The sequence below is a fragment of the Hylobates moloch genome, unplaced genomic scaffold (genome assembly GCF_009828535.3).
Source record: "Hylobates moloch isolate HMO894 unplaced genomic scaffold, HMol_V3 SCAFFOLD_7, whole genome shotgun sequence".
Taxonomy (NCBI): Eukaryota; Metazoa; Chordata; class Mammalia; order Primates; family Hylobatidae; genus Hylobates; species Hylobates moloch.
In genome coordinates this window covers 16,413,592-16,426,041 of record NW_026652282.1, presented here as the reverse complement: position 1 = coordinate 16,426,041, position 12,450 = coordinate 16,413,592, and the positions used below count along the sequence as shown (strand labels likewise).

The window sequence follows — 12,450 nt, the reverse complement described above, 5'->3', positions numbered from 1 at the left end:
GCCCTCAGATAGAAACTCTTGAAGTGGTTTTATTCCATCGTTCTCAAACGCTACCAGGTGTAAGCTGCTCTGCTCCCAGCTCTGGGCCAAAGGTGAGATTCACTCTTGGGGCACAGTGAAATTGTATCTTAACACATTTATATGAAGTTCTAGAAGAGGCAAAACTAATCAAAGGGCTCCAGAGCTGACTGGGTTGGTCATAGAGGGACACAGGTGGGATTTGTTCTCAGCCTAGAGCCAAGGCCTGCAGAAGACTGTTTATGAGTGGGGAAGGGCATCTGCCCCCTTTTATTATTGTCCTTTCCTTGGGGTGGAAGTTATAAGCCCTTGGTGTGGTATTCGTAATCCCTACTTTGTTACGAAGAGATGCATTTCTTTCTTTTCTTAACTATAGAAATGCAAACATAAGCAAGCTTGATTTCCAAGCAGGGGCTGTTCAGGCTCTGTAATTTCCTCTCTCTTGTTGGAAACTTTTCAAGGATGGAGTCTTTATCTGTTTTGTTCAGCAGTGAATCTGCCCCCAGGTACTGGGGCAGTGCAGAATAGGTGCTTACTAAATATTGGTGGAATTGGTGGAATTGGTGGAATTGGGAGGACCACACAGACCTGGGTGTGGCAGTACCTAGTTAAGAACAGTGGCAAATATAGTTAGGATCTCTCAGTTCCTTTTGCTCCTCACAGGAAGGAAACCTTTTTCTGTGGGGGAAATCAGGGCTCTATAGGCCCCCATAGAGTATTTTTCCCAATAATATCCCTGCCATTCATTCATTCATTCATTCATTCATTCAATGTGTGAGGCACTGTGCTTTACTCTTAGAATGAGTGAATGAATGCATGAATGAATGAAATCACATGGCAGTGTCTGTGTCCTCGTCTTTACACAGGAAGTTGAGCTAGAATATCTCTGAAGAGGGATAGTGTGAGATATCATTTTTCTCCTATCTCCAGCCTCAGTCTCGAGACCAAAACAGCTGGCCTGGCTATAGAAGGAAATAGTGCTGAAAGACTCTCACTGGTACTGGGGCCACCCCACTACCCCCATGAAGGGCTCCAGCTCACAGAGAAATGAACATCGTGCTCATGGTGCACCTGTGATGGGAAGTGTGTCCCCAGGCGATGAGCAGTGGTTTTATTGTCTGCCCCTCCACTTACTGCGTGATTTATGATAGGCCTCTGCCATTTTACCATAGGCCACTCCTCTCAGACTGTGCTGTGACAGTGATACAGGCATCTGGGGGTGTGGTGAGGTGAAGATACGTCTGTTTTCCCAGCAGACAGCCTGCTTTTCTACACATCAGGAAGGCTTCCCTCAGGGATCTTGGGCAGGAGCCACTTAGGAATAGGAATGTTCCAGACATCTTCGAACTAAGTAGGTTGGAACTGGCCCAGCTGCCCCGTGCTGTTGGGGATTATGCCAGGGACTGCTCATTTGTGGTTCCTGCCCTTGATTTTCTCCTCCTGCCATGTGACTCCTGGGAGAGAGAAGGTCATTTTCTGGTTTCTTATTCAGTACCAGCACAAAGGACTCCACTCTACAAATCCTGTGACGATTGATACTGAGACTCATGGTGAATCTTCCTAACCATCTAAGCCTATAAAAAGCTCCTTGAAAAAATAATATGTGTCAGTTGAGTTGGCATAGAAACATGGAATGATTTCAGTGGAAATGCTGTGAAATGCCACGATTTGGTATCAAATAGTCTTTGGGACAGTTGTGCATGGTTGCTGTCATCTGGATTCTCTCCCAAAGATTTTGTGATTGTGCAAATGTAATTGCCACTATGTAAGTCTGTATCCTACAAGTTTCCTTAGAAATGCTCTAAACATATCGTTCTGGTTATCTCCATTCCACAGGCTCCATCAGCAACCCCCTTTCTCATACACACCTGTCCCCTAAGTATGGCTGCCATTTCTTCTTCTAAAAGCCTACCTTAATTTTGATTTCTTTTTTCTCAAAGCCTTCCTTTAGCACCCCAGATCTCAGTGAGCTCAACTTTGTGTAACAAGTTTGACATGTGCTAAGTCGTGGTCTTTTCTCATCTATTTACATTGCATTGCTAATGTTTAGTCATACCTTTCTATCTTGGTAGAGTATTCACTTCTTGAGGAAAACTAAGGACATGTCCTATGCAGTTCTATGTCCCGCAGCCCCTAGTGAAGATTTGTAATGCATATATACCTCTAACACAGATTGAGATGCTGCCCTAAAGACGACAACTGTGAAGTGTGTTAATTATTCCCATCACGCAGATAGGAATAAAACGGGGTTCATTTGGTAGGACAAATTTGAATAAGGTCACACTACTACTAAGTTTCAGGATAGACAAAATTTGAACTGGACTTTTGACTCAAATTTTCTTTTTCTTTTTCGTTTAAATTATTTTAGCTTTTAAATTGTATTTATTAATTTAGATTGGTAATACAGACGTTCCTCAACTTAAAATGGTATTATGTCCCAATAAACCCATCATAAGTTGAAAATATCATAAGTTGAAAATGTATTTAATACACCTAACCTACCAAACAGCATAGCTCCGCCTAGCCTACCTTAAATGTGTTCACAACACTTCCATTAGCCTATAGTTGGGCAAAATCATTTGGCAAAACAGTATACTGAAGAGTGTCGGTTGTTTACCCTCATGATCACATGGCTGACTGGGAGCTGATGTTTGCTTCTGCTGCCCAGCATTATAGAAGTATCGTACTACCTATTGCTAGTCTAGGAAAAGATCAAAGTTCAAAATTTGACGTACGGTTCCTACTGAATGCATATCACTTTTGCACCATCATAAAGTCAAAAATCCTAACTCGACCTATTGTAAATTGGAGACTGTCTGTACGTGCATATGGTAAAACAATTCCAAAGGTTGTATTATACCACACCATACTGCTTGTAACGTAATACTTGCTTGTTTTCAAACTGCCCTTATTTTCCTCCAAGAAGCCAGTTTGCTATTCTGACTTCTGCTATACTACTAGTGGCTCTATTACAAAATCCAGGGATAATTTTTTTACCCTTCTGTCACCCATCCCTGCTAGTTGATCACTCAAGGCCAGCTCAGACCTCAAAGGGCCTCAAATCCAAATCTGCCTCATCCATTCTCATTGCTCCCCCGATTCAGCCTTCCCTCCTTACCCAGATATCATAGTCTCGCTGCCCTTCCTACCTCTCTACCCCCTTTCGGTTCATCTTAGGGTAACCTAGAACCCCTCCGAAATGTACAGGAAGCTCTTATACTTTCTGATTGAGTTCTTAGCCTACAGATAAATTCTTAACTATATTTTTTTAGGCTGTTTAGTTAGTTTGGTAGTCTGGGGAAATCATTCTCAGTTTTTAGATAATGGTTTTAAATGCATAAAATAAAACACATAAGATTATAAAGGAAACGATTTATATTGAAATAGTCATCAAATTATTTTAAAACCAAATTTTGATACAGTAATCTATTGGTATCCTTATTAATAGACTAAATAGCAAAGGTCTCCCAGTAGGTGTAATAACTATCACCATTTCAAAGCAGCAATGAGCACATATGATATTTTGAGATACCCATAGCATCTATGATGTGATATGAGAATATCTGTGGTTTGTTTGGTGATGAGTCACAGGTCCTTCTAATATTGGTGTGTTACCTACCCTACATTCATAACCAAAGCAGATGCCAAATTTCAGTTAGAGGCTAATGAAAATGAAGTATTAATTTTGTCTGTTTGCATTTATGGACCCCAGGTAAACACCCCCTTCTTTAGCCTGAATCTCAAGGCCCTATGTGGTCTTTTTTTCTTGTTCCCTGTTAACTTTAAAGCCATTCAGTCTCCCTGTGTGGGCTCTGCATGCTACACCATACAGATGCGAGGCAAAATTGGAAACCACCATGTCTAACCTGACCCTTGTATCTCTGCTCTTTTGTTTGTATCTCTGCAGGTAGAGGAAGGATGGTGGGAAGGTGTTCTCAATGGGAAGACTGGAATGTTTCCTTCCAACTTCATCAAGGAGCTGTCAGGGGAGTCAGATGAGCTTGGCATTTCCCAGGATGAGCAGCTATCCAAGTCAAGTAAGGAAGTCCACCCTACCAAGCAGGAGAGGGGTGGGGGACTGGCAGGCTGTGCTCCAGCCTCCCTTCTATTCTGTATCCTATGCCAAGAGGCTATGGTAAACGCTCACGAGTATTTTTTTTGTTATACTGCCTTAACCCACTGTGGTTTAGGAAGTTGATCACTATAAAGGTGTGACCTATAGCCACACATTCTGTATGTCTCTGGATAGGTAACTGCCAGCCTTCATGCCCTGGTAATACTGTCTCATGGGTGGCCCATGTTGCTGTGCCTCCATATACTTCTAGAGTGTTGTTTACTGTAAGTTCATAATTATTTAAAAAATGAACCAAATGGGACTGTCAGTATTTCTCAGCATCCCTTGAGGGACTTGGAGAAAAATTACCAAAAAAAAAAAAAAAAATTACTGGTGGTGAGAAGTGAAGTGCTATGACAAGATGAGTGCATGGCAATCCCCTTAAAAGTAGGTCAAGACAACCGAGAGTCCAGGTCCCACCTTGGGTGGTGAGCATGTGTGTCCTTCTGCGATGGTGACAACAAACTTCAGGTCTTTCTTTCTCCAGGGCCTGAAGGTCTCCCTCCAGCTTCTCTGCTGCCCTTTCCAGCTCACGGAGCAAAAGGTCAGGACCGGGAAACTTCGTTCTCCCAGTCACTAACCCAACTGTGGGCGTCTGTGTATCTCTTGTGCTGTCTTGAGCCAAGGTCATGGGCATGAATGTTGTAGGAGGCTCGACTGTGCAGCACTACCTGGGGTTGCAGAATTTTCTTTCTGACAAGAGGAGGGCAGCTTAGTCCTGCCCATATCATTCTTAAATGTCTTCCTTTTTCATTTGGAAAAACCTGACTTGAGTGGTGTTCTCGTGTTAGTTTGTGTCTCATTTATTTAACCAGTGGTATGATTAGACAAATGTCTGATTTGGAGGTAACGCCATTTCCAGAGAAGTGCTCAAGCGACTTCCTTGGTGTCTCAGCAGCTCTGGATGATGTAGCCTGACATACCGAGAAACAGCAGCACTTGCTGGTTACCCAGTGGCTTCAGCAGTGCTCCTTCCCTCCACTGCCAAAGCCTGGGACCCTACTACCCCTGAACCCCATTCTATCCTAGAGTCTATGGTAGGAAGCACTGGAAGGGGTTGGGGGGCAAACGAGGTGTCTAGGAGCTCCTGTTGCCTTCTTTGGCCCAGGGCAGGGGCATTCTCTATTAACATGGCCCAGCTGATGAGTACTACTGGGAGGGGAGGTGTCCTTGATCTCACATTAGTGGAAGTTACTATTGCTTTCAAAATCCATATTAGAATTCTAGCTGCCCTGGTGTCTTCTTTTGTACTCTGGAATAACTATTGTACCTGGTAATTAGATCCCATAATAACAATACTCTATGTCAGGGACATTGTGGATTAAATGGGATTTTTTGGAGGGAGGACCAAATTGGGTCATTATAACATTATTTCCATGAATAAATTCATTACAAGTTCCAATAGCAATAGTGTGCATAAACCACCTTGCTCCATAGCAGACCCATAGTAAATGGTAGCTCTCACTGTTAGTCAAGATAACTGTTGAGACATAACCAGTTAGTATCAGTTGCTTGCATACTGAGTGATAGCGTGTTGGCTGAGGCATTGTGACCGCATTTGGAAATTACTTTGGAGTTCCCATACTGATTGATGCAGAGGAGGAGATCTGGGGAAGTATTAGACAATCTTTTTTTTTTTTTTTTTTAGACAACCTCTTTGGAAAAGTCTTGACATATTGGTGTCCTGCCATCTTAGCTATGCTCTCAGAGCTGGAAGATCAGAGGAGTAACGCCTCTTGTATCTTTAGAACTATTGAAACAAATTGACTTCTCTCATTCTAAGTCAGTAATATGGACAGTTCACCCTGTCTGACCCCTCAGCTAAAGGCATATGGTGCTGCAATTCCTGGTACAGAGGATTAGGAGGTTGGGTGGAATGGTCTTCCCATTTAGCATTATGTCGTCACCTGCTCAGAAGGGGCATTTTCTCTTCTAGAGACTGTTCCCCCCACACACTTACTGAATTAAAAGCCTTCCATTTCAAGACTAGGAAAGCCCAGTGGCTTCAGCAGCCATGTTTAGTTGCCATTTTTGAGGGGATTTTGAATCCCCTGGAGAGGCATGGTCCCCTAACAAGGATGGCTGCTTCTGATAAAGGATACATGGCTTTTGTAATATTCCTGCATGTACAGTTAAGGAAAAGAGGGCCCATCTCGCCATCAGTTGGTTCATATCCATCTATCTATCCATCCTTCTTTCTCTCCTTCCTTCTTTCTTCCTTCTATTCTTCATTCATTCGATCTTTATTGACACCCCATTGTTACTAAAACACTGTCCAAAGCACTGACGATATACAGAGACAAATCAGACAGGGTCCCTGCTTTCAGTAAGCTCGCACTGCAGAAAGGGGACATGCAAACCCGAGTTCAGCAAAGTGTCCAGGTGCTCTGCAAAGCAAGCATCTGAAGAAGAGTGGGGCACAAAGAGGCCAGTCCCATGGGGATGTGGGGCTTCATAGAAGAGCAGATGTGAGAATAATGAATAGCTTGCTAAATTGAAGTAATTCCCTGAAAAAGAGAAATAGTATCTCTCAGTGTTCTGACAGAATTTCCAGTAGCAGGCCAGGCATGGTGGCTTATGCCTATAATCCCAGCACTTTGGGAGGCCAAGACAGGTGGATAGCTTGAGCCCAGGAGTTCGAGACCAGCCTGGCCATCATGGTGAAACCCTGTCTCTACTAAAAACAAAAAAACAAAAATTAGCTGGGCGTGCTGGCACATACCTGTAATCCCAGCTACACAGGAGGCTGAGGCATGAGAAGTGCTTGAACCCGGGAGGCAGATGTTGCAGTGAGCCATGATCACATGACTGTATTCCAGCCTGGGCTACAGAGAGAGACTATTAATATACATATATATACACACACACACACACACACACACATATATATGTGTGTGTGTGTTTTAAAAGGAATCTGCTTATTCTTCATTCCCAGATAATGGTGTTAGTAGTTTTGATGTGCTTTACTTAAAAACAAAACAAAACAAAACAAAAAAAGCCCTTTTTGTTTTGAAATACAGATTCACAGAAAGTTACAACAATAAATATAAAACTGTACACAGAGATCCCTTGTACCCTTCACCCAGTTTCCCCCAGTGATAACATCTTGTTATAATTATAGTACATGCATATTACTTTTGTCATAAAACCGTAAAAGACAAAATGTGGCTCATGCACAAAAGACATCTAGCTTTTTACTCTGGTATGAGCTAAAATGTACTTAATCTAGGTCTTTGTTAGGCCAACCCACTAATACTCTTCACAAATTACAGTTCATTTTTCACAGAGATTGCTTAATTAATACACAGATCTAGGAGTAAGTTAAATTTCTAATGTTTGTGCTATATTGGTAATCTTTAGAGATTATATGACATTGTATTTAAATCCTCTTAATTTAAATGCTTCCACACATTAGGGTAAGGTTTTTCTAAGAATGATAAAATCTGTGTCTGAATATGAACCATATGTACAGTGAATGCACATATATCTCTTTGTTTCTGACACAAACACAAACACCCCTACTTCTGTATGTGCACATGTTTATTTGGTATTTGCGTTCTTCACATTTCTACTTCCAGAAAGTATTTGAAGTAGTTATTGAGTTGAATTTTGTGTACCAATGGATGAATGTGATAGAAGAAACATTGGCATTATATTTATAAGGGAGTATGCCAAGACTGCTTGACACATGGTAGGTGTTTAATAAATGCTTGTTGAATCCTCTTTTACTATGAGGAGGCATTTTTATTTTTGAATGACAGGTGAAAATCTTTTGAACTTGCTTTTCTCTTATTCTGATGTATTTTTCCATATCGTGGTTGGTTATGAAAGTCTCTAAACTTTCTTAGATCTTTGTTTAGGGTAATGTAGTCTATCAAGGAAAGAATTGCAATGATCGTATTGGTGGATATTTTATCCATTTTATCTCAGAGAGGAAAATTTATAGTTATGTAGTAGCAGAAACTTTTCACTGCATATTTAAATTTGAAAACATCTTTACCATTTTCAGAACTTCTGAAACCTTAAAGGTAGTTTTTCAAAAAAGATTCTTATAAACTTTTTTATTATTGAAAATTTCTAACATAAACAAAAATAATAATAGTATAATGAACCTCTGTGTACCTATCACTCAGCTTCAGCAATTATCAACCTTTGGCCAATTTGTTAAAATTATAGCCCTCTACACGCTTTGTCCATATTATCTTGAAGGCAAACCCCAGATATTATATAATTTCATTCATAAATATTTTAACATGCATCAATAAAAGAGTGTCTTTAAATACCATTTATCTCACACACACAAAATTATGGCAAGTCCTTAGAATAATTAAACACATGGTCACTGTTCACTTTCCCCTAAAGTCTTCTTTATTACAATTCATTTGAGTCTGTATCCAAATAAAGTACATACATTGCAGTTAGTCAGTATGTCTCAAATCTGTTTGAATCTATGGATTTCTCCTTCGTATCTCCTTTTTTTCTTGTAATTTTTTTGCTAAAGCAACTGAGCCCCTTCGTCTATTAGTTTCTCACAGTGTGGCTTTTGCTGATTTCATCTCTGCTGTGTCATTAAATCTGTATTCCTATAAATCAATCATTAGATCTAGGGACTTGATTAGATTAGATATATATATATATATATAACCTGAATATATATAACCTGAATATATATATATATATAACCTGAATATATATGTGTATAAAATCTGAAAATATATATGTATAACCTGAAAAAATATATATATATATAGAGAGAGAGAGAGAGTGCGCACACGTGCGTGCACGCGAGAGCAAACCTGTCACCTAGGTGGTAATGGATAATCCACTTGGAGGCTCATAATGTCTGGCTGTCCTACTTTGTGAATGTTAGCAGCCATTAATAATTGTCCCCCAAACCTAGTTACTCATTAGGGCTTGCAAAGAGATTTCAACCAGAAATTTAAAAATAATAATAAAATGGGCTCCCATGTAACAGATCAATAGTCCAAAAAAGTGTTTGGTAAATTAGGTTTTTAAAAATCAAAACAGCCAAGTGGTTGTGCTAATAGTGTAGGCGGAATCTTATGATGTTAAGGTGGAAAGGAATTTAGATATTGTTTAACTCAGTGTCAGATGAGAACACTGAAGCCCAATGAAATTAACTCCCAGGCTTCTGAGTGATGGGGAGAAAATGACATGCAAGCCTTCCATACACATTCTGGTGCTGCCTCCATTACATGAATAGTTTACCTTTCCACAGGTCATCTGACAAATTTCAAGCCTGAGTACAGTTTAGCTTATTTCTTCTTATTGTCACAGATCATGATTAGCTAATTGCCTTTTCAGTTACAATTTTGCACATGCTACTGTTGACTAATAATGTGCAGTGGCAAAGAAATCCAGATACGACTGTTGTCCAATTTCAATTTCATACATATTTTGCCTTGCATTTAAGACATAAATATGTCTTTTCTTTCACATCCTTTGATATTATTTGCTTTAAAATAATGGTTGTAAAACTAAAAGTGTCCCTGTTTTTTAATTCTATAGCTACAGAAACATTTTCAGTTATTTCTCACAATCTTCAGAGGGAGAAAGTTTGCATTTTCTTTCTGTAACCATTAATAACCAGGAGTTTTCTGTTGTTATTGAATTTCTTATTTTCCTAATTCCTTATTTAAAAAGTTGAGGTTCTGATACTTTAGTGACTTGTCAGGCTAAGACAAAGATGAAGATGGAGGCCAGGTGTGGTGGCTCACACCTGTAATCTCAGCACTTTGGGAGGCTGAGGTGGGAGGATCAGTTGAACCCAGGAGTTTGAGACCGGCCTAGGCAACATGGTGAAACCCCATCTCTACAAAAAATAGAAATTAGCTAGCTATGGTGGCATCTGCCTGTGGTCCCAGATACTCAGGAGGCTGAGACAGGAGGATTGCTTGAACCCAGGAGGTCAAGGCTGCAGTGAACTATGATTGTGCCATTGCACTCGAGCCTGGGTGACAGAGCAAGACCCTGTGTCAAAAAAAAAAAAAAGAGAGAGAGAGATGGTTTTTAAAAATGTTTAGCAAACCACTTCCATGACGCAGAAATAATTGTGTTTCATTAGCTATAAGAAATGGATTGATCAGCGTCCCTTGCATATAAAAATGAGAGGCAGTCTGACAAATCCCACTCTGTGGCATCATTAGCCTTTTTTTCTTTTTAATATTAGATGATATTTGTTTGGAGTATGATGTTCTGTTAGCAATGAAGAACGATGAGCAAATTGATACGATAGTTTCAGGCAAAATTAGATGCTAGCATGAGTGTATGGTTTTGTGTGTAAATTTTAAAACTCTTCGCTTTTATAGTGTTTGCTGCCTTCAAGTGCTAATATTTAACAGTGACAGTATACTACTTCCCCCAATAAGATCAACGTCACATATTCATAACCTTTCCGGTTGGCTTCCTCTTTTGCTTTTCATATAGGACACCTATGTGTCCTCACCCAGCCCCAGCCCAGACTACATTTCAAATTGCCTTGCTGCCACTGCACAGAGACATTTTGCAGAAAGGCTTGACCGTTCAGAGACATCAGAGCCATGGTCTACCTCAGTGACTCTCAGGCTTGGTCTTGGGGAAGAACACATGGAAGTTCTAGTGTACTTGGAGGAACGTTATTGAAATACTGCCTTTTTAAAAAATCTTACACTTCCTTTTTTTCTGACAGTTGAGAAGATTGCTGTTGTTAACTTTTGGAGGGCCTAGCTCACAAAACAGCTATGTTCTGAGGAGTAATGGTGACTTAATGACTGAAGTTAAGCAGAATAAAAAATTGCCCAAATAAAAACTAGCCACTATTACTTGCTCCACTTTTGTCATCAAAGTCCTCAAGAGCTTCAAATCTAGCAAGAACATTTGAAACTTTGTTAGTCTTCAGATTATTCTTACACAGCCAGTGATTTGAATGCCTAAGTTTTTGCTTTAATTGGATAGAACGCATCTGATAAAAAGAGCACATTTCAAAACAAGGGTGTACCACCATGGCTGTAGGACATGGAAATTGGAAATACCTGATCCCATTTAAGTTGTTGGTCTGATCATTCCCAATTCCTTTCCTATATGGGGAATGCCAAGGCCCAGAAGCTGACAGTGTGGTTTCTCTTGGGTTTCCCATTTTAACATGGAGTGTTTCTAAGAAGTGAGACAAGTTGCTCTCTCCCTTCACTTAGTTCTACTACCTGCTTCTCTGTAAATGTAGCCTAGCTTTTTCATCCTCCAGACTTATTAGGAAGCTGTATGACTGGCCTCCAGTTTGAATATTTAATTAACAAGCCATAATAAAATTTATTTCTCAGATAATTTAAAGTAATATGTTTATTAATTGAGTTTGCCTTTAGCAAATCATTTTGCCTGTCGGTGGTACTCTCTGTAGGGCCTTTGTGTGTGTGTGTGTGTATGTGGGTGTGTGTGTGGGTGGGTGTGGGAGGGCCGGGGGAGTGGGTTGGAGTACACTCAAACCAGGGCAGTATGTGTGTATTCTGTATAGTTGCTCATGGTTCCAGAGATATTTGGGCTTTAGCCAAGTGTTCAGCCTTATGCTATTGACAATCTCTACTTGTAACAGCAAAAAAAGATAATTTGACATTTGACACTGGGTGAGTCCTATGTCCTCATGCTTAAGTACAGTTTCATGACTGACACAGCAGAATCCCAATTAAGATGTTTTGAGAAATAGGGTTTTCTGGTGTCCTTGGTTCTAAGCAGAAAACCCTGTATGTTTATATGGATGCCACTGTTGGTTTCAAACCTCAGTGGTGAAACCTCCCTCGCCAGTATATTAATACATTTTCTTGCTTAAAGGTACTGAGGGTGACATCTTTTAAAGAGAATTCTGTTTGTTTAGAATCTTGGGGACATGAATATTCGTTTTTATCATGTAGCTCTCTAGGGGTAGAAGATAAAGGATAATGTGTCTAAATCTGTATTATGCATAGGTCGTATTCTCCAAAGAGAAGCTTGTGCTGTACAATTGAGTTAATTAAGGAGTCCAATTGATTAGATTCCCTCTGGTTAATTGAAGTTTTCCTATTCTTTAAGTTACAGTGTTGAAATGGCTTCCAGGTTTAAACTGGGCATAATGTACATGCCAGTCATTTGCAGAGGCAAGCCCCAATTTCTGGGTGCTCATGCCATACTGGTTGCATGGGGACTTTGGGCTCATTCTGTAACATTCTTAAATCCTGCCTAATGGTCTCTACTTAATTTTGTGGATGAAGCTCTTGCAGCAGATTCATTGAAGGCAAGTTCAGTTAAAGACTCTTCCTCTTCCTTCTTTTGCCATCATTTGCTCCCTCCTT

At 40.2% G+C, this 12,450-nt stretch overlaps 1 protein-coding gene across 1 annotated transcript in view; it reads left to right on the top strand.

Annotated features, from left to right (window-relative positions):
* Positions 1-12,450, top strand: part of SH3KBP1 (SH3 domain containing kinase binding protein 1) — a 311,149-nt gene that overhangs the window by 142,389 nt on the left and 156,310 nt on the right. Inside the window, exons 4-5 of the mRNA XM_058441837.1 lie at positions 3,926-4,055; positions 4,620-4,676. Of these exons, the coding sequence (XP_058297820.1) occupies positions 3,926-4,055; positions 4,620-4,676 (187 nt within the window). The remainder of the gene's footprint in view (positions 1-3,925; positions 4,056-4,619; positions 4,677-12,450) is intronic.